At 33.9% G+C, this 27,966-nt stretch overlaps 3 protein-coding genes, 1 long non-coding RNA gene and 1 other non-coding gene across 10 annotated transcripts; 1 reads left to right on the forward strand and 4 right to left on the reverse strand.

Annotated features, from left to right (window-relative positions):
- Nucleotides 1–575: 575 nt before the first annotated feature.
- LOC103840410 lies at nucleotides 576–5,868 on the reverse strand. Of its 5 annotated transcripts, XR_004451971.1 has the most exons (8): nucleotides 4,982–5,126; nucleotides 4,395–4,581; nucleotides 3,628–4,158; nucleotides 3,137–3,554; nucleotides 2,969–3,050; nucleotides 1,487–2,879; nucleotides 1,332–1,388; nucleotides 576–1,244 (listed from the first exon to the last, which is right to left on the reverse strand). XR_004451971.1 is itself a non-coding variant. In XM_009116918.3 (6 exons), the coding sequence occupies exons 1-6, from the start codon at nucleotides 5,009–5,011 to the stop codon at nucleotides 2,670–2,672; spliced, it is 1,458 nt and encodes a 485-aa protein (XP_009115166.1). In that variant the 5' UTR covers nucleotides 5,012–5,868; the 3' UTR covers nucleotides 576–2,669. The 5 variants fall into 5 exon arrangements, 1 of the variants encoding a protein (XP_009115166.1); XR_004451970.1 differs by lacking the exon at nucleotides 1,332–1,388; XR_004451969.1 differs by having other exon boundaries at nucleotides 576–1,388.
- Nucleotides 5,869–13,721: 7,853 nt separating this feature from the next.
- Nucleotides 13,722–16,192, reverse strand: LOC103840411 (putative hydrolase C777.06c). Of its 2 annotated transcripts, none has more exons than XM_033281381.1 (10): nucleotides 16,174–16,192; nucleotides 15,839–16,034; nucleotides 15,403–15,538; nucleotides 15,116–15,243; nucleotides 14,862–15,009; nucleotides 14,666–14,771; nucleotides 14,515–14,573; nucleotides 14,393–14,428; nucleotides 14,211–14,320; nucleotides 13,722–14,128 (listed from the first exon to the last, which is right to left on the reverse strand). In XM_033281381.1, exons 2-10 carry the CDS (start codon nucleotides 16,015–16,017, stop codon nucleotides 14,071–14,073), a joined length of 960 nt encoding a protein of 319 aa, XP_033137272.1. In that variant the 5' UTR covers nucleotides 16,018–16,034; nucleotides 16,174–16,192; the 3' UTR covers nucleotides 13,722–14,070. The 2 variants fall into 2 exon arrangements, with proteins under 2 accessions (XP_033137272.1, XP_018510107.1); XM_018654591.2 differs by having other exon boundaries at nucleotides 16,168–16,186.
- Nucleotides 16,193–16,415: 223 nt separating this feature from the next.
- LOC103840412 (pentatricopeptide repeat-containing protein At5g41170, mitochondrial) lies at nucleotides 16,416–19,677 on the forward strand. The gene has a single exon (XM_009116921.3). It carries the CDS (start codon nucleotides 16,782–16,784, stop codon nucleotides 19,197–19,199), a length of 2,418 nt encoding a protein of 805 aa, XP_009115169.2. The 5' UTR covers nucleotides 16,416–16,781; the 3' UTR covers nucleotides 19,200–19,677.
- On the reverse strand, nucleotides 16,471–16,541 carry TRNAG-GCC. The gene has a single exon. It is a non-coding gene; the product is annotated as a tRNA-Gly (tRNA).
- Nucleotides 19,678–20,911: 1,234 nt separating the features above from the next.
- On the reverse strand, nucleotides 20,912–27,617 carry LOC117128611. The gene is made up of 2 exons (XR_004452000.1): nucleotides 27,382–27,617; nucleotides 20,912–27,317 (listed from the first exon to the last, which is right to left on the reverse strand). It is a non-coding gene; the product is annotated as an uncharacterized LOC117128611 (long non-coding RNA).
- Nucleotides 27,618–27,966: the final 349 nt, after the last annotated feature.

Genomic DNA, 27,966 nt, shown 5'->3' on the forward strand with positions numbered 1-27,966 from the left:
CTAAGGTCTGCTTACATTCTGGTCCAAGCCATTGTAATTCTTGAACTCTTTTTCTAATTAATGCAATTTAGTTGTCCAAAAAAAAATCTTAGACCACCTCCAGTGGGGTTCTTCCCATTGGAGTTATTAATATATGAGTTATATATATATGTATAAGTAATTGTGGAGTACACAATTTTTGTGGAACCCCATAGGTAAGGGTTCTTAAAAGAGGGTTTTAAGAATCCTTAAGAACATCATTATCGAGGGTTTCTTAGGAAAGAGTTCTTAGGAGAATATAAGAAACTGTTTCTTATATTTCCCTAAAAACTCTTTCTTAAGAAACCATGGATAATAATGCTCTAAAAACCTTTATTTATGGGATTCCACAATAATTGTGGATCCACAATTATTTACAGGTATATAATATATACATACATATATATACATAATATATATTAAGAATCTCAATGGGAAGATCTCCCATTAAAGATGGTCTTAACTTTTTTAGTTTTCTTAGTTTTATAGCAGACTTTAACTTTCAGAAAAATCTTTTGAACTCTGTGATCGTTTTGTATATAATCATATTTTCGTTTTTTTTTTTTTTTTCAATGCTGAGTAGATGTGCAATTGGTTTTTAGAGTTTCAAAGGGAACTCATGGCTTGTTGACTTAAGATTGTTAGATTTAGAGATTTATCTAATGGTTCTTCATCTATTGGTGTTCTTAATGCTGAAATTAGAGTCATGAACTAGTTTATGAACTTAGGTTATTTAACGGAACGAATGTGTTTAACTAAATGCTTGAAAGAACTTTAGATGAGCAAAGTGTCCTTAACCAACGGAAGTTAATGTTATTGCGCTTTGTGAACATATCAAACCTAAACTTATTGCTTGTTTAGAATCTGAAACTCAACGGAAGTTAGTGTGGAGGTTTCTATAACATAGAGAGTTAGCGCTAAGAAAGTAAGTTGATTATATTATCGTGTTTGAGTTCGAGACATTTCTTAATATTTTCCCTTACTAGCATAAAGAATTAGTGCTACGGAAGTAGGTTGATTATATCCATGTCTGCTTGCTTAAATCCCTGCGATTTCCTCTTGCCCAATGCTTCTCTTACATTGTCACTTTCTGCATATTTACATCATTTTGCATTGTTTCATTTCTGCTTAGTTTTATAAACCAATACCCTTTTTCCTTTTTAGTCTTAGCCTTACTCTTATCTCATATACTCGTCGTGTAACCACTGGTCTCTGTGGATTCGATCCTGAAGTGCTACATCAACATACCATTCGATTGTGATAGTGTGCACATCATGTTAATTGGTGTGTGGTAAAATGCATAAATCAATAACCTTCTCCGACTAATCGTTTTTAACACAGATGGCTTCAGATTCGACATGCAAACATTACTGAAATGAAAATGTTTTGATATCCATCGATGACATAGATTTGTAAAAATAGAACTACTTAGTCTATATAATCATAAATAAAAGTAAGAGAAGATTACTTGGTACAGATCGGAGAAAGTAGGTTGTCGATGAATTTAGAACTCTCAATCGTCTTTTTTAGTTTTGCAGAGAGATTTTTGGTTTTTTTTTTCATCGAAGCATTTTGTTTTTACAAAAATCAATATGCTCATGTTGCCAGTAAACAAAAACTCCATCTTGACTTAAATGGACTCATCGTTTATCCACTAGGCCCATTTTGTATAGAATATATTTTTTTAAAATCCATTAAAAAGCATGCTTTCTTTTTTAAGTATAGATGTTACATTTAAGAATTTAACAAATTAATATAATAAATATTACTAATAACAAATAAATTATATTATAATTTATAAGAATAAAATTTTGTTATTTTAAAACTGATAACACAAGAGTATACATATCATGTCCAACATATACATATATTACTATAACATAAAAATCAACAAAATTATAAATAGATTAGATCATTTTAAATAAAAATACATAATCTTATAATTAACAAAATTTAACGAAAATTTATTTAAAAAGAAATAAATTATGCGCTTTAAAAGCACGGATCAAATCTAGTTTCATTTATAGATTAAATTTATTTTTTACTTCACTGTGAAGTGGAGAATGAAGAGAAATTGAACCTTTCCTTAACATCTAAGAGAAATCTCTTTATGAGCTCTAAGATTTATATTAGCTAGATATAATTGTAACCGCTATGCTAGTTCATAGTTGGTGATGCGATCTACTGTTTATTATAAACAGATCTAACTATTTTCAAATGGATCATTTAATCTGCAACACATAGAATTATGATGAATGATCTTTTCTTAAGTTTGTCGGATCATTTAATCTGCAACACAAATGGTTACAGCAAATGCTTCATCACATCTAATAACGTTGATCACTGGGTTAACAAGACCAGAGGTACTCATGGACTTTCTAAAGGCCCATAAGTCAAATCCCAAATATATCAGTGTATATAAGGCCAGAGCCCCAATGTTGTTTGGTTTGCGTAATCTGTCCTACATAGTTTGTGTATCAGTTCTGATTTCATTTGTTACTCCAGGCAATAGCAAGACCTAACGTAAGACACAATCTTTCCATTATCTTTTGAAACCTATGAAACACAAAATACATCATTATATATATCATACAAAGAGATTCTGAGAATCCAATCCTGGTTTACTCAAATAGACAGAAAAGCATGACTCATCATGAGAGCCAACCACAACATATCTTGTAACTTGAAGCCGGTATTTGACCGGTTTCCCGGATATATTCAGCTTCAGCTGCTGCCTTCTCGGCGTCACGGGCCTTTCTAGCTTCCGCAGCAGCCCGTTTCTCTTCTGATCTTTGCTTAGCCATTGCGATTTTCTTCACTATCTTTGCTTCAGCTTCAGCTTTCATCTGCTGCACTTTAGCCTACCAACATACCAATGCTTTTAGCAGTAGTGACATATAGTGTGAGTGATCAAGACATTAAGATTTATCCGAAAACGTATCACACAAACCTCAATACGTCGCATCTCTGCTTCAAGTTTGGCTTTCTCCTGACTCTCCCAAGCTTGGATCCTGATCTCCTCACGCTTATACCTAAAAAACAAAATGTTTTTAGGTCTTTTTACTTTATGTTTCTTCACAGACAAGCTACTATTAAGGTCGTAAGAATGCAAACAGACCTTGCATTATGTTTTGATTTCTCTGCTTCTTCCCATGCACTCGCTCGCTTACCAAACTCAACCCTCTGAGTCTCCTCTGCATCCACATTGTTGTTGTTGTTGTTATTCTCCTCTTCCTCTTTACTTGCCCAAGCTGCGATGTTTGTCTTCCCAAGCTGAACTCCGAGAGCTACAATCTCTCTTCTCGTCCTCGCTTTCATTTCCTCCTCAGATAAGTCTCTTCTTGTGTTCTTAGACGGCCCTTGTGACACAGAAGACTCTACTTGTTTGCCTCCTCTAGGAGTAGACGGCAGAGAAGAAGTAGGGCTGCGAAGAGGAGTCGTTGCATCAACTGGTGTGACAGATCTTGAAGGTTCTTGACTCGGTATTGGCGTCATTTCAGTCCCCATATCTCTCATACATACAGAAGCAGGACCAGCTGCACACATTACAACACTTGTCAAAATCAGTTAGAGCCATCAATCTTAACAAAAACTAGCTAATTTTATTACCTGTTGTGTTATCATGTGATGAAGCCTTTGTTAGAATTGGATGTGGTGCCGTGGGAACCAAGTTAGGGAACTTCTCGAACCCTTCAGCTTGTGAGGATTGGCACGGATCCATCCTAGACTTGGTATGCTCGTAGCCTGTATTATCAGGCACAACCCTCACAGGCATCCGGTTCCCTTGACCGTTCTTCCTCAAAACCATGTTCTGTCTGCTCAATATCCACTTCTCAGCATCACTCCATTTGGACGGCACTTGTCTCGAAGGGTATGCTCTTGAGGCATGGCTCTGAGTGGAGCGCTCTCCTCCACGAACACCACCGTGAAACTCGAAGCTTGAAGAGCTAGCGTTACTGTCATAATCAAGATTTTCATCTTCTTGTGGTCTCAGAGTAATACTCAAGTCAGCCTTTTTAAGTTGATGTGGTCTTGGTTGATCAGTTTCTCTCATACCACCTTGATTACTGCTCTCGGTTAGGTCCAAAACTGGCGCATTCCGTAGTTTAGCTACTTCTATATCTGTAGTTGAAGCCGCCACTAGAAGCCACACAACAAGAACAGAGCAAAGACACAAACTTTTAGTCAAGTAATGAAACAGACTAGCCAATTAAAGACTTAAAATTGAAAGAAAGAGCATAGAGATGAAACAAGAACAGGGCAAAAAGACAGGCTTTAGCCAAGAACAGAGCAAAAAACAGAGACTTTTGGTGTTTCTTGGACTAAAGAAAAGGATTAAACTATAAAACTGAGACATGGAAGACGAGAGAACAAACCATGATCATCTTCGTCTGAGTCGGACTTGGAAGCTAACAAGCTGTTCTTGGAGAATTCTGTGTCATCTGAAACCTGAAGACGAACAGGAGATGTTCTTGATGAGTTATTGCTAGATCCTTCTTTCTTCTTGTTATTGTGGGGACCCATTAGCTTCATTCTCAGCTTCGTTGGCGAGATCATGCTCTTCTGCAAGATATATATAAATGAAAATTTTCTTGATTTCTTGAACTTGAATTCAAATAGTTTAAAAGGAGAAACAAATTAACTTTATTTTGATAAACTACTTCACTTAATGGAGGCGAAAAAGGGTGAAAATATCTGAAATTTAACAGTAAACACACAAACACACACAAAAGTTATCTCTTTTCTCCCAGGAATTCTTCTATAGAGGAATCTCAATGTAACATAATGGATGCTAAATCCTAATGCATATCCAGTATTTTCAGTGAAGGGAAATAAAAACATAAAAGTAAGAGTGCAATATTGATAACAAGAATACAGACAAGTACAAAAGAAAAGAAGATTGAAGACCAGAGAAGTGTTGTACTTGAGAAAGAGAGAGATAGATATGAGTTAATTAATTTACCTGCACCTTCTCTATCCTCTCGTACTCCATTGCCAATGCCAAGTCCTCTCAGTCTATCTCTCTATCTTTTTATATTGTTATACTGATATGTATGAAGCTGAAGACAAGACGAGCCTTCTTCTCACTCTACTCCCTCTCTCCTCTCGAGTATTAATTAGAAGAAGAAGAAGAAGAAGAAGAGAGACAAATGAGTGTTTTCTAGCTTATTTTTATTATTTTTAATGATTGATTTTCTTGTATTTAATATTGGGAATTGTTTTGTTGTATTTTTGTTAGAAAAAAAAAACAAAAGAAGTGAGAAAAGGCGACTGTGCACGCCGGTCCACATTTTTCATTTCATCATCATACACCGTTTTGATCTTGACACGTCACCTAACTCATCTTTGTATTTTTAATTACAGAATATTTTTGAGTACTTTTGTTCTCTTCTCATCCACGAATACATTTTTTTTTTGTTTCTACCAAATTTAAATCTGGAAAACGACTTCAATTAATTTTCTTATATTTGATTTTCTTAAAAACCAGTATATAACAAAGTTTCTTATGATGAGTAAGAAAAATAAGTAGTGGATTTATGATAAATCGAGTATATAACAATGTTTCTTATGGTGAGTAATAAAAATAAGTAAACGATTTGGATTTTTAGGTGCAATTTTCTCATTGTAATGATTTTTTTTTGAGATACAGATATAACAAACGAGAAAATTTTGAGATACTACATGCCAAAAAGAAAAAAAATTATGATATCTGAAAAGCCTAGGAGTAGATTAGTGAAAGTGGATTTATTATTTACATCTGTCGATCTCGTCACTAGCCATAATGAACTTAATCATTTCTTTTTCACTGTGAGCTTTATTATTTTTGGGGTCACTGACTTACTAGCTGTGAACTTAATAATTAAAAATACAGAAGCCCAAATTTGAAGAAAGAACAAATTATTTGTATATATCTGGTTAGGGTAAGTGGAATAAAATTCCAAGAAACATAAAATGAGCCAGCCAAAAAAAGCTTAGCATTCCATCTAAAATGTGGTTACAAACTTACAACACTTTTTTGAGCATCCAACGCTGGAAACTCAAAATTAGTATATGAATCATAAAAGACTATCAATTTATTTAATTCAAAACTTTTGTAGAATGAACAAAATATTATTTTATAGACTCTAAAATTCGAACCAGTGTTTTATTTTTCTTTGTATTAGTATATTGAATACTTAAAACTTTTGGAATGATGTGTTTTACATTCTGTGTACTATTGTGATAGTTACTTTAGGAGTAATAACAGTAGATACTATATCTTTTATTGAGTTAGTAATTATGATAGTGACAAAAAAATATCAGAGCAAGCTATTATGATTTCTCTGTTATTTTTTTATATTTTATTTTTTGGCTTAAAAAGAAACCGAAGAAGTGGTTGTGCGTAACAAAGAAGAGAGGTATCACAGTTTTGTAAGAGAAATTGCACCCAATAACTAAGAAAAAAACCAAAATTCACTATCTAACTAAAATCCCATCTTTTCTTCTCTTTTCTCTTCCTATCTCTCTCTAAAAATCTAATTTCTCTTTTTTTTTTGGTTATTCCCTAAATAAGCCCGTTTTTTAAAGGTTTAAAGTTAGAGAGAAGAGAGAAGTTAGATCTGCTTTGGTTTCCGGCGTTCGGTCGGCGCGCGTCCGTGCCGGCGCCGGAGTCCTTTTCGTTTGTCGTTTGTCGTTCTCCTTCGTTCCTTCTTCGCCGTCCTGGTAACGATCGCCTTGTCCAAGCTCTGGTACCGGCTCCTTTTTTAACGGTGGGGCGGTTTTGAAGTAACGACGCGGTCGTTGGGAAGTCTTCGGTGGAGAGAGAGAGCGGCTTGCATGTTCAGAGGTGGTGTTTTTCCGGGAGGTGGAGGCTTCCGCAGATCCACCGTCGCATCTTCTAGCTTCCGGGAAGGGAGTCTCCTTTAGATTCGCCTTCGCGGGCTTTTGGTTACGGAGAGCGGAGGCTAGCAAAGCTCCGCGCTGCCGTTTAGGAACCCGGTGTTCTTTGGGTAAAGGTTACTAGGTTCGATTGGTATCAAGTTTGGTGTGGTTGTCGTCAAAGGTGAGGTTGGGTCACGGCGGTTGAGATCCCGGTAGAGGATGAAGCTTTCCGGCGAGGTGACGACTCTCAAGGAAAGAAAGAGATGGTTTCCCGCTCGCGTGTCTAGGGTTTGAAGTCTGTAAAGTCGGAGGAGATCTCGAGTTTCGATGGATCCCTCAGGCGTGATGACATTGCGGTGAAGAGAGGCTATGGGTTCGTTGGAGGCTTGTCGGGGTCAGAACTCCGACGAACGAAGATTTCGATGGTGTTTATTCTGGCGGCTTTCTGGCGGGGCGGTCAAGTTGAGGTGGTGATGCCGCGTGAAGCGTGAAAGGAGCAGATCCCTCCACGTGGCGAGCCAGTCTCCTCGACGCGCTGGCTGTCTGGGTCGCGCGGTTTCTAAGTTTGGACCGAGGGCCCGTTTAATCTTTGCCTTTTGCCCGTTCTCGTTTGGGCTTATAGTAGTTTTTTATGTAAGCGGGCTTCTGCCGTTGTCTGGACCCGGCCCATTGATTTAATATTAAAAAAAACATTGACGGAAAAGAAAAAAAAAAGAAGTGGTTGTGTGTAGAATTCTACGTTGCACGGAAGCTTCATCGGATGTCCGCTTCCCGCTTCGGAACCGGAATCGGAACCTTGTGGAAGCTTACGGAATCTCGCTTCCAAAACGCTTCTAAAATATTCTCTTTAAAAACATATTGGAAGCTTACGATTCCGTTTTGGAATCACGCTTCCATTTTTTTTTTAAAACACAATGTCTTATATCAATAAGAATATAAAATTATAGTTTTTAATTTATATATAATCTAAATTTTAATAGTATTGAATAGAGAGAATAGAAATATACAAATATTAAAACTAATACTATAAATTATCTTTATGCATTGAGGTTTTTATTAAAGATAAATCATATATTCAAATATATTATGTCAATTAATTATAAAGAATTACAAAAATATAATATTATTTATTTTATTTAATTTATGTGTATTTTCACAGTTTAAATATGAAGTTATTTCAAAATTATTATAAATGAATAAATGCTTTATTTTAAATTTAAATCATATAATTTTTAGTTTTAGATTTTTAAAAATAATCTTACATATGTATATATATTCCAATTTTTAATTTTTAGTCTTACATATATATATATATATATGGATACGCTTCCAACACGTATCCACTTCCTAATTTTTTAAAAAATCTCGCTTCTACGCTTCCATACGCTTCCGCTTCCACGTACCCGATTCCGTTTCCACGTAACATAGGTGTAGATTCTCAAGGCAATGTAAATGATACAAGATCGGTACTGAAACGTAAAAAAATCGAACTGACACTTTCTCCACTTTAGGGCATTACGTTTCTCTGTCACTTTGACCGTTGACCACCTCGTTTCTTATTCTTTTTCATGAACTTATGTATTTTTTCATTATGGAAGTTTTGATTAGGATAATATTCCAGTGGCAATTATTATGTAACCAGAACCGATATATTCCGTTGACCACCTCTGTCTCACTACATTTAACTTTAGGTTAAATATTCATTGGTATTTTTCTTTTTAACTCAAAAAATTATTTCATTCATGAAAATATACAAAATAAAATACATAAATCGACGAAATATGAATAAATCTCTAAAACTAATAGTCCAAAAAAAATATAATACTAACCAAAACAACCAGTGCCGTGCGAAGGTTTTCGGAGGCCCGAGGCGAGTTCAAAAATATATTTTACATGATATATTTTTAATAATATATATATATACATAACACTCAAAAGTTTTGAATTATTACATAAACGTTTTCTAAATTTTCTTCACCAAAATTTTATAAAATAAAATTTTTAAATCATGAACAAAAAATATGAATTTGTAATATAAATACAAAGATATAAATTTTTGATTGAAATGTTGGTAGTTGTCAAAAATGTAAATCTTAGCATTTAAATTAACTATAATAACTAATATATTGAAAATATTATATTTTCTTTATCAAATTCTCATAAATATGTAAAATAAATCTAACTCATAGCATATAAAAGAAAAGACCAATGTGATCAAATATTTACAGTTTTTTAGAAGTAGAATCTTTATAGTTTTATTTAAAATATAGCAAAAATGATTACCAACCTAGTTACTTTAAACAGAAGTCCAATTTAAATTCAAATAAAAATAAAAATCTAACTAATAGAATATGTTAACTACCATGTAAAAATATTTTTTTTTGTAATTTGGGGCCCTAAAATTTCTACAAAATTTGGGGGCCCTAGGCGAATGCCTTTTTCAAATGCCTCTAAGCACGGCTCTGAAAACAACCAATAGATTTTAAAATAGTAGATAAGTAATATATAGAAAAATAATAGAACCTAGAGCTGTGACTGATATGATGATCCAATTTATTCACCACCTTTCCATAGAACAATAAAACACTGAAGCTAAATTAAGGAGGAGAAGTCTTGAGCGATCCCAACCCTGAAAGGAACATCACCAAGTCAAACTAGAACATCAACATCAAAAATAATCGCAAGGTCGAATCTACAACAACTCCAGCAACTACTATCCATTTGAAACTTGCATGACCGAAATTCTTCACCAAAACTAAAGTACAAAGACCGAAAAACTTGAAACTTGAAAAAACGTCAAAAAAGACCACCAGCTCTTACACGCAGACACTCGCAAGACAATTAAGTGACCTACAGAACAAAGACTGTTCACCTCCTCGCAAGAAAAGAACTGTGAAAAGAACTGAAGAACAAGTCAACTACTTCGTCTAGAAACCATATCCCATATTCACAAAAGAGCAAGAAAATATATAGTAGATACCTCCACAGCGAACACAAATCACAAAAACGAATCCAAATAACGAGCTTCGGTTGAGACGAAGAGACCATGACAGCAAGAATCAAACATAAGAAACAGTCCCACGACTTCAAGCTAATACCAACTTGTCACAAAATACTTTCACCCACACTTAACGACACCAAGAGAAGGGAAAAAATCCCACCATTAATCTAGTAGATCCGGATCTCTGGTTTCAACATAGGAAAAGAGACGGTCAGATCTGAAACCATACACCTCACCAGTATCTGAGATGCTTCAAATCTACAGCTGAAACTATGAAGAGTATAAACCCAAGTAAAAATCGCATACACAAAAATAGAACAGACGAGAATGAAAAGAGGAGAAACCGACGCTGATGCTGACAGAGCCATAGAAACCGATCTCCAACAAACGATACGATATGGCAGATACTTGCTCTCGACGACTAGGGTTTCACAGCAGATCACGTAGTTTTAAAATGATGGATGTATTTGTGTGTATCCATTGGTATCTAAAATTTTACCATGAAATAAAAACTATTAAACGTTATTTTATACTCCTACCGAGCAATGGAAGTGGATCTGTGCTCTACCGAGCAGCAGTACAACTCACTGGCCGCTTATATTATTCGTATGATTATAAGTTATAACAAACAAGCTGTGAAATATATAACTATAGCTTTTTATATACTAATATAGGTTTATCGGCTCGTAAAATTCAAAACATACGAATCATATAAACAATGGCGAGCGTGTACGTATTGTGAGGCTCAAGCTCAGCTAGATTCCTATAGACTAATCTTGTTTTCCTCATAGAGAAATCTATTTTAAAATAGTATTTCCTTAAGGTCATGCCTTTCCATAGAAAATAATCAAACTATACATATGAGGCTGATTACTTTCTTTTCTATATATATATATATATATATATATATTTAAATGGACATGTTTTTTTTCAGACTTCAACTGATCGTTATTATTCATGGAATGAATTCGACCTGGTTCAAGGTTGTTAGTTTAAGTTTATATCTTATATGGCTGTTGTTACTTGTTATTGCCTCGGGCCCGTGGTATGTCCTGTTTCTGGCTTCTGGCTCTGTTGATATTATGTATTAGTCGGATTTTGAACTCTTGGCTTTATATGCTCCGTTCCTCATCAACTGATCTATGAAAGATGTCACAGATCGCGAAGGAAGGACTCATGGCTTTTATTTATAAGAAAACGGCGAAAGGAACAAAATACATCATCATTAAGTATATAAACCCTTGCATCACCACGATTCCCACACTTTAGACGACAATTCCACTTATCATAGCAAACTGAAATACGATTTAATTGGTTGAAAAGTGGTATGATCATCAACAACTGGAACCGTGACGAATGGTTTGGAGCATACCAAATAAAGGGCCTTTGGAAGCGCCGATGTGGAAACCCTACAACATTTGAAAACAAAAATGTCGAGTTCTTTACTTTTAGGATCTATTGTTGCAAATTTATCGAGATCGACTTTGTGTCTCATGATGAACTGGGGGGCTTGGAGATTAGATTACATCCTTCAAACAAAGCCCATCAAATAAATCAAATTCGGCCTAATTGACTAAAAGGCGATAAAAAATTATGTCGACTTAGAAGAAAAAAAAAGTCGGTTGTAAAAGAAAAAACTTAGTTCAAAAAGAGACACTTTCACAATCACACATAAATCCACACAAAAACTAGGATTTATATACTTTTACTTGTTCTTGGTGAATTCATGGTTCTTGAATGATTTAGTCGCTTTTCCTTGTAATCATTCTTTTATCTATCAATAAACATTTTTAAAATAATTCACCATCAAATTTATGTTTATTTTTGGTAATGAATTCAGATTCACTAGTATATATGAAAGGTTTATCTTATTTTTCCGAGTGTAAAGTATTTTTTTTTCGTTTCAAAATAAATGATTTTAGTAAACTTTCTGATGTTTTAAAACATATAATGTTTTCATATTTCAATGTAATTTTTAACTTTATCAAAAATCATGTAATCAATAATATTTTGTAATCTATTTTGTAATTGGTTAAATAATTTTTAATTTATACTTTAATTTTATTTTTAAATAAAAGACAAATTTCTTAATAGTTGTGCAATACACTAAAATACTTAGTATATTATTAACTACGGGGTTAAGATATGTAGCACGATACTCATGTTAGTGTGCCATAGATTAGTGTCCTTATAATCAACCATTTAGTGTGTTTCTTTTTTCTTTCCATAATGTAAATTTTGTTTTCAAATGTGAGGTTACTGAAATTCAAATTTAAAATATAACAAGACAGAAAGTCTGAAACAAGTATTCCCCAACTGATTCTACATACCACAGTTCGTTAATTTTTTCACTTTCAGTTCTTATTGCTGTTTACTGTTTTCAACATCATCATATCAATAATTTTCTTTGGTTGTTACAAATAAAAATGTACAGTCTATTGTTTGGATGGTTGCACATGGAGTGCCTATTTTGTTTCTCACATGTGTTAATATAAAGTCGAAACGTACACGTAAATTCAAACATAACATGTATTTTTAATATAGTCAAAACTTTATAACATGTTTTTGTGATAGATTTATGACATGGTTCTTGCCTCTGGTTGTTAATAAACGTGAGCTATATCGTCCAGTTGTCGTTGATCCATGTATGAATTTCATAGAAAGTGATATTGGTTGGACTCTCGTAGAAAGATATTTGACCGCATTTAACTTTATTTTTCATTCGTTTTTTATAGTGAAATGAACATTTGGATCTGCTTTTGCCATACATATAATCAACAATGATGTGATTGTGATGTACATACTGGTCGCTGATTTATTTCATTTTCTCAATTGAATAATAAAGGTAGCCATTTTTTTTTGGTCAACTACGAAGAGAATTGTACTCACCAAAAGAATGTTCAAACAAAATATTAAATATATACACAAACGGCCATGCCATATAAATGGGCTTGTTGAAATGGTGCATCAATTTGATTTTAGTGGTCGGTGTATGGGATAAGTCAAAAAAGCTACCTTGTACATTTCATGGCACACACTTTTTGACATTTTTCATTTCACATTGCTATTACTAACTTAATCAATAAATGTGAATTTAGTTTAATTTTTTTTTATCTTTTGCAATATGTTCAAAACCACGAGTTTGACTTGACAGTAGAATTTAGAAATGGAGACGCAAAACATATCTCCCAGTGGGTCCATAGAGTAACTACCCAAAAGATTTTGCCAAGCTTAATTACATAGATCCCCTATCGTCTTCTATCGAGTTATTTTTGGAACCTAGATTAGCTTTCTTTTATGGGGATCTGTAGGAAACCTTTGGATGGACACATAAGTTTATAAGGACGAAGAAGATAACTCATAGTATGATGTGATATGCATTTTGTTTGCTTTCTCTTGATCTCAAATGAAAAATATCATGAATGATCAAACGATTTTGTTTCAAACACTTTCTCCATATTAACAGTCTAGAATCTTGTCTACTTTCTAAGAAGTGGAATAATACTATTTCTTAAGTTTCTCATATAGTTATTGATTGATAATGTAGTAACCAAAATTTATTAAACTGGATCTTTATTAAGAGTTATTCTCCATATATTGTCCCTTTCTTTCCTCTGTTATTGAAGAAACCTTTGTGTCAGAACCTAAAAATAACTATAGTTGAACATGTATTTTGTTGTTTTGTTGATAGCTCACGATGAGAATGATCCGTGACTAGAAATGATTACCGTGACTACAAATGAATATGAATCTAACCATACGAAACCAAGCCTTTTGAGTGGTCTTTTGAGTGGTCTTTTACTATATTATTTGAGAATGATTTTCTGTAGACTTTCTATTAAAAATCTGACTAATGTAGTAATCAAAATTTCAACCATAAAATAGTTTTACGATGAACTGCTTTTTCTTTCTTTTGTTATTATTTTAACAAGTATATCAGGAAAAATGCAAAAAGATAATAAAGCAAAGGGTTTAAATGCTAAACTATAATTTGGCAAAGACACAAAGATCCCAACTTAAGATTAAAGGTTTAAACAACAACAACAAAAAGAAGGTTTTAGTGCATCTTGAAGAGAGCCGTTTTCTCATTTCCGTCTCTCTCTTTCTCTCTTTGTATCCTCATCTTCTGATTTAGATGCTCAGCCTAAAAAGATTTAATGAGAAGGCCAAGTAATGTTTTTGTTACCTCTTCATAGGTCGATAGGGACTCTCAAGCCATCATGCGCAAGTTTTACCGAGATCCCTTCCCTAAGAAAACCAAACATTGCAACAAATAAATAAGATTACACCTCTCTTTCTGTGGATGGTTTCTTCTGATACAGTTTTCTACCTTTTAGACCATTCATCAAGAAACTCATTGTCCTTGTGGTGATCAAACTCGTGAGTCATTCCGATTAGAAGAGCCCTTTTGGGACTCAGTCTTTTGATCGTCTCTAGTGTCTACATGAGAACAAAAGTAAGCATGCATAAAACATAAAAGAAGAAAAAAAAACACCTTCAAATTAAGCTAACCTGCGGGAAACATAAGTGGGTGTTGTGGGATCCTGTCTGGAACGTCACGATAAAAGAAAGAATGTGAAAACATCAGAAAAATGGAAAAGCAAACTTTAATGCATAAGGATGATATGCGTTACCTTATATAATGTATCCAAGATAAGAAGATCCAATTGTCCACCACCAGATTTTGATATGACTGTATAATCCAAAGGCAATAGAGTCTAAAGTTATCTTGTGTGAGAGTATCAATAACACACACGCTCTAAGAAATTTGTTACACACACTTACCATACTCAGTGCTTGGAGGAAAGCGTGACACATCAGATATATACGCCACTCTTGATTTTTCTCCAAAAAGGAAACCAAGGCAGACGTAGTCTTCTCCATGCATCACCTAAGAGGCATAAACAAGATTTGAGTCTCCGGATAGATCAAGCAGGGAGACATGAATCACTATTTCTAACAGAGGGTTTGAGAAACTAACTGGAAGTGGCGTGAATGATAAGTCTGAAGCTAAAAATGGCTTCTCACAATCTTCTTCGATTACTCTCCAGTCCAGCTGTGTAACCCGCCTAACTTCTTGGCCTTCTTTAAGTTTCTTCTGAACCAGATACGGGAACTTCACAGCAAGACTGTTATGAAGAAAGAAAAGAAGGCAATTGTCGAAACTACAGCTTTCAAAGTCTAGAAGGTCAAACTGAAAAAAAAAAAAAAAGACCATGAAGATGTTATTATTACCTGTCCATAGCATATTGGCTTACGAAAATAGGAGTAGGATCTATATCATTGGTAGGACTAAATGGTTGCACGGAGCGTATATCATCCAGGCCAAGTACTGCATCAGCATGCTCATGGGTTAAAATGATCTGCAGGTCATGTAAAAAAAAATTAGTGCTTACATGCATGCACTCGAGAATTGTAATTCAAGACTTAAAATTTGCCTCATGTTAGCTTTCTTCATACATTATCTCAGGCATGTTAGATCCTTTTCTAGGCACGAAACAAAATATTCATGCACGACTTACAGAATCAACTTGAGGAATGTTGTGAAGAGTGAACCAACGAAGGACTTGTTCCCTGAAGGTCTTGCCAACGTCGATTTGAATGTATTTATGTTTGCCATCACTTTGGCAATAATCAATTAGAAGTGAAGTGTTTCCCCTGCCAAAACAAAAAGGACACATAACTCTTGCACTGAAAAGAGAATCTCGAGTCTAAAATAGGGAGGAATCAGCTAACTATAAGATGGATCATCAAAATCAAGCGCCACACACAATCTTAAAAGTAGGACGCAAAGCTAGACTAATTGAATCAAAGGAACATAACCAAGAATTAAACAAAATTGATGAAACCCAAATCTCAATTTTAAGGAATGTTCAATGTGATCACCGACATGCAAGAAGCAAAAATAAAAAAAAAACTAAGATAGCAACTCCACACTCGAAGGTATGTACAATGTACCTGTAGTTAGGGTTTTTCTCTGGCGGGATCGAGAGAGACTGCGAGCAGACGTAGCAGGGAGGATCTGATTTCTGGATCAAACACATTGCGTTAGGAACCGCGCTCGAACATCCCGTTCCCAGGAATATCAGAGCCGATCCCTCGCCACCGTTCTCACTCGGAACCGAACCGTTCATCATCGGAATATGTATGTTTCCTGTGAGAGAATATGGCAAAGGAAAAACTCGATAGTAATAATAAAAAGAGGTAACAGAAGAAGAAGGGTGTCTTGTCGACGACGCAAAGGGGAAGGAGATGAAGATCAAATATATTTTATTTTATATACTAACGGTTACGTTTGTCACGTGGCGCACTCTTGACGCCTCTCAATGTAACTCCTGCTCCTGGTGGTTGTGGGAAATTGGATTCCTTTTCATATAAACTTCATGTTAATACCTTTTTCAGATAAATCTTGACAAATTTTCCTCATTTAAAATAAATATTTTATTATTTCTTTCCCTGACTAAAATTTATTGTATGATTTGTTAACACTTTCGGATTTTTAAGACTTTTATTTCTTTTGTCTACCTACTTAAATTGATAAATTTAATTAAATTTCACAAAAAAAAGAGGCAAATTTTCATCACAGCTCATGCACCAGCCGGGAATCGAACCCGGGTCTGTACCGTGGCAGGGTACTATTCTACCACTAGACCACTGGTGCTTCTTTGTTATGCCTCGCTATATACAGAATATAAATGCAAACTCCATACATTCTCTTTATTTTTCCCAACACCTTCTCGTGGTGACACGGTGTCACTGACACCCTAATAGTAAAGATGATTCAAGTTCTTCCAACTTTCAAAATCGCTTTCTTTCCGTTACTTTGCTCTGTGAAGAACACTACGATTGAGTGACAACTAAAAATTTGTGAAGAAGCAACTCGTTTCCGTTTATCTAATTGATGTTGAATCTAAGGCTTAGTCGCCTTCTTCGTCGACCCTTACTCCGATTCTCCAACGGCGAAACTGACGCATCTATCTCCACATCTTCCTCGGAAACTCCTCCCTCATTGAGAGAAGGAGTTTCTCATCGCGAAGATGACCACAACTCAGGAGAATTCACGCAATTGGGTTTCGGAAAGTCGCCGCCTTTGAATGTCAGTGAATCTGGAGAAATTCGAAACCCTAGCTTCAATAGCTTTGACGAGATAGACGAATTGGGAGGAGAAGAAGATGACGAAGAAGATGAAGAAAGCGTCGACGAACGGGACGATGATGATTTTGCTGTTCTGGAATCTTTCGGGAAGATCCCACGATCGAGAGAAGACGTGAACACTAGATTCGAAGTCGAAGAAGATGAATCTAGGCATCCTTTGGTGAGAGAGACGAACCGATTGATTAATCTGAGGTCATCTTGGAACCCAAAGCACGAAGGCGAAATGAGGAATCTATTAAGGAGCCTTAAACCTTCGCAAGTCTGCGCCGTTCTACGCTCTCAAGACGACGAGCGTGTTGCTCTCAAGTTCTTCTACTGGGCGGATCGTCAGTGGCGGTATCGCCACCACCCCGTTGTGTATTACTCCATGCTCGAGGCTCTCAGCAAGACCAAGCTCTGTCAAGGTGCGAGGAGGGTTCTTGTTTTGATGAAACGTAGAGGTGTGCATCGAACTCCTAAGGCGTTTTCGCTTGTGATGGTGTCGTATAGTAGAGCAGGTCAGCTGAGGGATGCTTTGAAGGTGTTGACTCTTATGCAGAGAGCTGGTGTTGAGCCTGACTTGTTGGTCTGCAACACGGCTGTTGATGTTTTCGTGAGGGGGAATAGGTTGGAGAAAGCGTTGCGGTTTCTGGAACGTATGCAGGTTATTGGTATAGTGCCAGATGTGGTGACTTATAATTGTTTGATCAGAGGGTATTGTGACTTGAGTAGAGTTGAGGAAGCTGTTGAGCTGCTAGAGGAGATGCCTAGTAAAGGATGTGCGCCGGATAAAGTTAGTTACTATACCGTAATGGGCTTTCTTTGCAAAGAGAAGCGGATTTTGGAAGTGAGAAACTTGATGGAGAAAATGGAGAAAGAGCATGGTCTGGTGCCGGATCAAGTTACTTACAATAATCTTATTCATATGCTCACAAAGCATGGTCATCCGGATGAGGCTCTTTTGTTTCTTAAAGAGGCTGAAGGAAAAGGCTTTCGGATTGATAAGGTGTGTTATAGTGTTATAGTTCATGGATTGTGCAAAGAAGGAAGAATGTCTGAGGCAAAAGATCTGATTAACGAAATGCTGTCAAAGGGACATTGCCCTCCCGATGTAGTAACTTATACAACAGTTGTCAATGGCTTCTGTCGTTTGGGTGAGGTGGACAAAGCCAAGAAGCTGCTTCAGGTGATGCATTTACATGGGTACAAACCAAATACTGTGTCGTACACTGCTCTGTTAAACGGGATGTGCAGGACGGGGAAATCGTTAGAGGCGAGAGAAATGATGAACATGAGTGAAGAGCAATGGTGGAGTCCAAATTCTATTACCTATAGTGTACTTATGCATGGGTTTCGTAGGGAAGGGAAGTTGTCTGAGGCATGTGATGTGGTAAGAGAGATGGTGCTAAAAGGCTTTTTCCCAGGCCCAGTTGAAATCAACTTGCTGCTCCAGAGTCTTTGCCGGGATGGGAGAACACACGAGGCCAGAAAATTCATGGAGGAGTGTCTGAACAAAGGGTGTGCTATCAATGTCGTGAATTTCACTACAGTGATTCACGGTTTTTGTCAGAACGATGAGATAGACGCTGCTCTCTCACTGCTCGATGACATGTACCTGATCAACAAACACGCAGATGTCTTCACATATACCACTTTAGTTGATGCACTGGGAAAGAAAGGTAGAATAGAAGAAGCAACGAAACTTACGAACAAGATGCTTCATAAGGGCATAGATCCCACCCCTGTCACATACAGGACTGTCATCCATCGATACTGCCAAATGGGAAAGGTTGATGATCTCGTGGCTATACTGGAGAAGATGCTGCTGCGGCAGAAATGCAGGACAGTGTATAACCAAGTCATTGAGAAGCTTTGTGGTTTGGGAAAGCTCGAGGAGGCAGACAAAATTTTGGGTAAAGTTCTGAGGACAGCTTCGACATCTGATGCTAAGACATGTTATGTGCTTATGGAAGGGTATCTTAAGAAAGGTGCACCTCTATCAGCATATAAAGTGGCTTGTCGGATGTTTAACCGTGATCTGATACCTGATGTTAAGATGTGTGAGAAGCTTAGCAAGAGACTGGTTCTGGAAGGAAAAGTTGAGGAGGCAGATCAGCTAATGCTACGCTTGGTTGAGCGTGGTCGTATTTCTCCCATTCCCTTAAAACAGTCCATGGTATCATAAGCATCGTAACCACAAACTTCTTGGTAGACTGCTTGAGGGCTCATGCGAAAAGAGTGATGGAATATAACTACATGCTGTTGTATTTCGTCGCTGGTTAGACACGACTTCCAGGTCTCAAGCCAAGCACCTAGGCTCTCACTCCGGAGCGGTCAAGGATTTGGTAGTTGATGCTCTTGGCTACCAGTTATTCTGCTTCACATACTCCTGGAAGCGACCCGTTAACTACTCACTGTTTCAAATTTAAGTGAAAACTTACTATCAAGTTTTAATGTCTCTGTCCTCTTAAGTTTTTCTTACTATAGTTAAGGTCACCGATTGTTTCTCTGTGTTTGCATTTGTGTCCGCATGTCATAATAGTTAGAACATTGTAATATGGGATACGCAAACGAAAATGCAAAGAACCAATTGTGGCCTAATTCATGTTTCTTTCTGATTTGTACTTTACTTAATAGCAAGACTATAGGTTGTTGACACTTCACAGTCATGCAATGCTAAGTATACCTCTCTATTTGTTGACACTTTGATTATTCTGAGTAGTGAGTTTATTACAGACTGATGTTTTGCTGGTTGCTGCTTCTTCATTGGATTACGTAAAAGGTGCAACTGAGAAAGCGTGACTGTAACACCAAAGTTTCTGGGCATTTTTTTTTTTTCCTCTGGAATTTTATTGAAAGAATAACGGACAAAGCCCAAGACCAACAAAAACACAAAAGGCCAGGAAAAGTCAGCATAAGAAAGACAAAGCCTAAACAACAGGCCACTTCACAATACAACTTACGGGCCTTAAGCCCAAAGAGGAACAGTAGGGGAAGATGCCAGCTCCACCACCACGTGTCCGGACGCCCGGCGCCCAATGAACACGCGTCACGAATGGAAGGCACGAGCTCCCTCCGGAGACAAAGAAGCGGCAGGATTGACCTCCGCCGTCAGCGGCGCGGAGAAGAAACGGATCGGATTCGTTCTTCACAAAAACCCTAGACGCTCATCAGATATATGCTTTAGAAAAGATATACAACCTACGTCAATCAATCCAACAACCGTAGACTTACGATGGAGGAAGGAGAATCGGTCGGACTAGAAACCACGAGAACCATAGATCAAAAAAAAAACGGGATGAATCCGATGAAAGCCGCCGTCAACACCAAAGCTAGTGAGACGCGGAGACTATAGCCAGCCGTCCTCATCGGAGAAGAAGATGAGAACGCCGGAGGCAAAAGCCGGACGACCACCGTGGAACAGATGCGACGCCGGAATCAGAGATACGGTCGGATGCACCGAAGCCGGAAAGGAAGCTTAAACAGAGGGCGATTCAACACCAAAGCCACCGCCAAAACAAGACTGCTAACTCTCTCTCTGAAAGATTTTGGAGAGATAAGAGAGAGAGAAAGCGTTAGTTTCTGGGCATTTAGGATGCTCATTTAATCTGAAAGTTTTTTGCTATTATAATGTTGAGAAATATTACATAGACGATTTTACAGTCGATAATTTAACCACCATATGAGAATACACGTCTGACTGCGTCACTCACGTCTAACTGCGTCACTCCGAGCCGCACATTTAACAAATGGGAAGTTAAAAAAAGTGAAAAGCATCCATTGTCTAATGGATATGACATAGGTTTTCTAAACTTTTGGTATAGGTTCAAATCCTATTGGACGCAATATCAATATAGATATAAATATATTGATATTTATCTATTATTTTCATTTTTATATAAGAATATTTTTATTCTGTTTAGAAAATTTATAAGAAATAAATATTATAAGAAATAAATTCTGAATGCTTTAAGATTTAATATTAAACATATACATATATTAGTTCTATACTTCTATATATTATATATATACTTAACGTAAATATACTTCTATTTTTTATAATTTCTCCTGAAGTACAACAATATATTGAACTAATTCAACAAGTCGACGCGTAAGATATCCAGCATCTGATGTGTGGACCGCAATATCTACAACTCCTTTACGGGCTCCATAGCAAAAAATAATATATTCTGTTAAAGACAGTTCTTCGCGTAAATTGCTTTGAATAGGTAAATCAATCATTTGTCTTTGGGGATCCGACATTAATCCTCTCGTACCTACTAACTGATGTACTTGAGATGCATTTCCTCTAGCTCCCTAATTGTGTAATGAAGACCTCTTGTAACTTTTTTTTCCATAATCTGTATAATTTGCAATTTCTGGGGTTTAAATTCCACACCTTCTGGTGTAAAAGAAGTAATGAACCTTAAACCACTAGATTAAGGGTTACAACATCAATTATGAGAAGAAAAAGTAAATATTTTTGGTATATCTTTACACATCGCTTTATCATTAAAGATATGAATTATTTTCTGTATTTGGATATAGTGAAGTTGTTTGGTTTCTTGTTGCATTAGAGCTCTGTTATTGTATTTTTGTATTTTTTTGGTTTATTTTGCTTTGGGGTGAACCTAATGTGTTGAAGGTACTTATAAGACATCACTTTCGTGATAATGCCTGTTTATTGGCTGATTCTGATTATCTGATAGACTCAAAAACGAAATCTATATTGTAAATATCGCTACTCTTCTTCAGAATATAGATTCTACTTTTATGAAGTATTCTAAGATTTCGAGAAAACGAAATCTGGACTTAATTTGAATGTCTATAAAAAGTAGAAATTGCATTTTGTACTTAACACGAACGTATACAAGAAGTAGAAATTGCATTATGTATTTTTTCATGATTCTACAAAGTATAGAAGGTGCCTTCTACAGATAAAAAAAATTTGTTTTTACAAAAATTAAGGAAGTTTCAGTTAAAAAAATATTCCAAAAATATTATAACTTCCTAAAACGTGTTCTGGTCGATTTTCTATGTCAAGATATAAAAAAAAAATCAAATTTGCCTTTATTCTTCATCAATCTTATGATTTTTTCATAGTTTATCTTGTGATTTTCACAAACTCTTGTTCTATGATGCATATCTATACAATATGTGGTGTATGGGAGAAATTTAGGGTTCGGGTTTTCTTTTGTTCTTTTTTTGTTACCATTTTGTTTTTTCTTTTCTTTTTTTTTATTATTATGCTTAATTGTTTAATATGAAATCTATTATTATGTTAAATTGTTTTTTTTGACAACACATTTTTAATTGTTTAATATGAAATATATTTTTATGTTTAATATTATTATATTTAATTTTTTTTTTTGACATCACAATTTTTTTTAATTAAACCTTTAACATTTTCATTATTATATTTAATTGTTTAATATGATTAATCAAGGTTAGTTTTGGGATTATAAAAAAAATTATACTATTAGGACAACTTCATGTTGATATTATACTATAAGGACAACCATGTTGTTCTTTTATACCATTTTGGCAATTTTCTCTATTTTTAAAACCCGACCAAAAGATGAAACTAGATAACTATTTAGGTCACAACTTAATATGATTTGATCCAATTAAACTTGTTTCAAAATCCTTATTTTTATGTTTTTTTGAATATATATATATATATATATATTAAATATGTTACAAAGATCTATCTATATTATTATTTTCAAAGTGATTTTAATATTTATTTGATTAGATAAGTGACTAAAATTAATAAAAATAAAAATTATTCATAATCTAAAGATATATGTAAAAAGAAAAGATAATTTTGATATATGTTGTACTGTTATCCAGAAAATATCTTTTAGTAAAATGGTTAAAATTTAACAAACAGAAAAAATAACTAAATATTTAGTAAAATTATTAATTCTCTATAATTAAAAAGAGAATATCGAGGGATTTATAAATTTATTTATTATTTATTAATAATGAAGTGTACAAAATAATATTAAAAGAGTCTATTTATAATTAGTTTAAAAGTATATGAAAAGGATATGCAAAAAATATTCTTATTCATTTAAATTTTGAATTAATTAATTAACCATTGATTTTACAAATATATTCATGATATATTTTACAAATATATTCAGTATATGAAAAGGACAATGTGTGGAATATCCCCAATTAAGATCCAAATTTGCTGAATGCCCATAATTATGGATAACCCAAAAAGAAGTAACCTTTTGACACTGTGCGGACGAAAATGCCCTTATGATTTGTCGAAAACAAGTAACTCTAGATTTATCAGCTAAATATTTACATAGCATGTAACAATCTATATACCAACTAACATATCCGCTAATAATTTCAGTATCATCTAACAATCTATGTATCAAACAAATGTATCAACTAACAAATCATATATCAGTTAATGAAACTATTAACAATTAATTAGTTATCTATTAAATAGCTCAAAATCTATTTGTAACAGCTAACACTTCATGTATCGATTAAGAATCCATTAAAATCCAAATAATAGCAGATAAGTAATAAAATACTTACTAACGTATATATTATCTAAAAGTTGATTGTGATTCGAAATTGGAAACATTGGAATTGGGGTGAGATAATAAGATTAGCATTATGTGTGTCAAAAGAATCAGAATAAAAAAAAATTTGTGTTGAATTAAAAAATGATTTGAAGAATTTGTACGAGAGATAAAGAGATTAGAACACATAAAAGAGAGAAGAGAGAGAGAGAGAGAGATAAGTGTATTATAATCATTAAAAATATTTAAAATAAACAAGGTTATATGACAAATTACATGGGTTTCTGAGTGTATCTACGCCAATTACTCTATATTTAATACTGGTAAAAGATATCAATGTTTTAACATATTTTCCTATTAAAATAAAATTTACAAGGTTAGTCCATTAAAAATCACACATGTAAAAATCGGGTGATTCTGTATTTATAAAAGTGATGAAGCATTAAACAGTTAGGATGTGGCAATAAAATCTCTCAAAATTATGGAAAAGTATTTAATTGGTAGAGATTGTAGCTTTTATTTTGTTTGCTTTAGAATATATTATTATGTAAGTTTTTCTGGTGTAGCTGTAGATTTTACTGCTGTAGATTTATATCAATAGCTTTCAAAGTACTAAATATAAAGCTTTAGAAAATTGATTCCCAAAGCTAATATATTTTTGTTTTTTAACTTTAGGGCTGTAGCTTTAAATTATTTATTTAAAGCATGATTGATAAACCAAACTGGCTAGCTGTAGAAAGAAAATGAGCAGTGAAAAACACTCACAACACTTACCAATCACCACTTATATCTATTTTCTCTTAGAAATTATTTGAAATACCATAAACTAAATATTACTTTTCAAATATACTTTCAATAAAAAATGCTCTAATATTTTTAGTTTAAAATTTAATGATTATTTATAGGGTTTCTTATTTATGGATGAGACTGGTTTTATAAACTTTATAAATAATTTTTAAACATTTATAAATGATTTAAGAGGGTTAGTTTAGTATTTTTCACCACAAATTTAATATATTTATGAAAATAGTTATTCTTTAAAATTAAATATTTTATAAAATTAGAATTTCCATTTTCTCTTTCTTTTCTATTTTTGTATTGCTAGAAACTCCTTACAAAAATTTCTACCCACCAACTAGCCTACCAGGTTAGTTGTGGATGCCCACAGCGTGAGAACTGTTCAATCTCTTTACAGTACTGTTGAATGTTCTGTGGTTAGTTAGTTAGCTTACAGTTACAACTTTACAGCAAAAAAAAAAAAGTTTGTAGAAACTTGATGGCTTTGATTGAACTATCATCCAGTAAGTTTTGTTTTTGTTACTTTATGGTTTAACAATAGGAAGTTAAATTCTTTGGCCTTGGAAGCCTAAATGAACTAGATACCGTTCGTTTAGTTTAATCACAAACAACCTTGTTGAATCCTTCTTTTACTTCCCTAGGAATCATGCAGCCACATTATTGGGGTCTACCGGTGCTAAACCATGCCATTAGAAATGCAGGATTATGTTGTTCCTCTAACGTTCTTCTGTGAAAACATAAACATTTATATAATATTTCCTTCTTTTCTTCCATACTTTTCAAAAGCTGTGTTTTGCATTTCATCTTATGGTTTATTTATTGACATCACTGAAGTCACTCTGCGACAAAACACCAAAATTCATTTAGGTTGTATCCTTTAGCAACTAAAATATCTACCTTATTTATGTATTATTTTTTTTTCACCTATCTCTACAAATGCAAATACTGTATGTGTTTTTTGTGTCATTTAGGTTAAGTTTAAATGTACACTGTTTTTTGTCGGCTTATGTTTGCAATCACTTACCTCGTTGGCTTATTACTTTGTCATAGGATGTACTACGCGTCGTCAAGAGAAAACACATTGGTTATGGCCATACATTCTTTGTGCTTGACCTAGACCGTGTCTTTAAAGATATTTTGTATTTTTTTTTATACAATCGCTTATCGCTAAGCTTATTACTTTGCGTTAGTAGTTGGGACGTATTACGCGTTTGTCAAGAAAAGGCACATTGGATGACCATCCATTCTTTGTGCTTGACCTATAATTTCGTCTTTGAAGATCTTGTGTTTGGTATGATCCATTGGTATAGCTTCTTGGTAGGCTTCAAGCAAAGAAATTTTAATTAACTAATATAAACTCTGTCCATGTGATGGACATGATAACTACATGGTGTTGTATTTGTTGTTAAGTTGATAACAATTAATAATATAGATCATGGTGTTGTATTTCTTCTTTGATATTCCTGGCGTGTGGAAGCCGGGTTAATCAGAACTCGTTATTCTGTTTGTTACTCGCAATTTTGAATATAAGTGACACCTTACAATCAAGTACTGATATAAGTCTCAATCCTCTAATTAAGTTCTACTTTAGTTAAAGTCACAACCGTTCTTTAAGTTTGTTTTCCAATTGTTACAGTCAATTATTTATTTTATATTAGATTGTGATTTAATCCATGTTCAAACCCATATGAGCTCAAGTTTATATATTAAACCTCATATAATAAATGAATTGAGGTAGCTTATGATAAACCCAACTCATCACGAGTATAAGATAAGATGACTAATTTAGTTCATTTTGACACCACTACTCATAAGTCATAACAATTGAAGTGATAAATAGTGAGGTATAATGTGCATTGATTGTATGACTTCTGAAGTGTCTTTGCTTTCTTTTGGGTAATAGTCCTCCTATTACGTAAAAATAAAAATAAAATCAGGTATCAAAGCAACTTTAATAATATAGTGTAATTTTCCTTGATTCTATTTAAATGTTATAAAGGAAGGTGGAACGATAATCTCTAATGAAGATAGGAGAAAAGATCAGAATTGAATGAGCAAGATTGGGGTGTAATAATTACAGAGAGATTGCAGAGATTAGAATAGTGAATTGGAAAAGTCGGAGGTGAAGGCGACGAACATTCTGCGTAGAATAAGATAGACCTATTATTTTTGTTCAGCCCAGATTTACTGGACCTGTTATATTTTTTGTCGACAAAATAAAAGTGATGTGGCAAAACAGAGCTTCATGATTGGCCTGAATAAAAAATCCTACGTGGCACGCTCGTTGCTCTCCTTATTCAGCTTTTAGTAGTGTTAGATAATTTATATGTCACTATATTTAATTTATAAAATTAAAAAATGAAACAAAAGCTCAAGTGTTAAGATATATATATATATATAGTTTTAACTCAAAAAATACCAACCTCATGAATTAGTTAAGCTTTAATGTAACTTGTGATCTAAATTAAGCTTGATTATTAAGTTCATTTATAAATGAGCCTAAAAGATGTCCATACTTATGAAAAATTTAAGCAGAGTTGAGCAAGCTTATGAACTTACGGCTTATTTTGACGTTCTTAATTTTGCGGAGATGTTTCATTATATGTCATGTTAATTCTGAAAATGTTTTAACCACCAGTAAAATACCAACATTTGTTGTGGTTTTTCGGTTTAAGAAAATTTCATTTTCACGAACTGTTTAAAAAGAAATTGAGATTTGATTTTGGGGCTAAGATAAATACTGAGTCTAAGAGATTGTAAATTTTTTTCAATTCACATAATCAATAGACAAACCCTAAACAGGTTTTGCCTCAATACATTTTTGCTCTTGATTTTCTTTGCTTGCTCACGTTAGTCCACGTTAGTTCATAATGGCTATAATGTTTTATTGGTCTTAGTTTGGTTTGATGCATTTGAGAAGGCGTGGCTATATCTCTATAATATTATTTGAGAAGTCACTTTCCTATGTGTCGCTTTCACGTTAACTCTCACGATGGTTGATTACACTGATACCGAAATCACTTTCCTATGTGTCGCTCTCACGTTAACTCTCACGATTGTTGATTACACTGATACCCTTAATGAATTAACTTACATATAAAATACTATTATTTTTTATTTTATTTAGTTTCCTTTTTAAAAATTTCGAAAATATACACATATAATAAAAAAGAAATTTTTTATAAAGTAAAAAAAAAGAATTGAAAAACGAAAATATATGTATATATAATATGATTTCATAAAAAAGGAAAGTTCACAAAATAGTAATATTACATTTAAAAAATATTTTTAAATAACATAAAATATTATTTTGAAATAATAAAATACTTTCTTTATATCTATATTTTCTTAGATGAAAATTATAAATTTCTATATAACATGATTTCATTAAAAACAATTTACACATATAATCTTGATATTAGAAACAGAAATATTATTTCTTCTAAAACATAATTTAAACAATACAAAAAATTTCAAATTAATAAAAATATTTTTATGTACCTATATATTTTCTTAGATGATTACATAAAATAATTAAGTAACATAAACTAATATATGTTTAATTATCTAAAAATATTTTATAATTAGTAATATTGAAATTTTTTA

The sequence above is a fragment of the Brassica rapa genome, chromosome A09 (assembly GCF_000309985.2).
Source record: "Brassica rapa cultivar Chiifu-401-42 chromosome A09, CAAS_Brap_v3.01, whole genome shotgun sequence".
Classification (NCBI taxonomy): domain Eukaryota; kingdom Viridiplantae; phylum Streptophyta; class Magnoliopsida; order Brassicales; family Brassicaceae; genus Brassica; species Brassica rapa.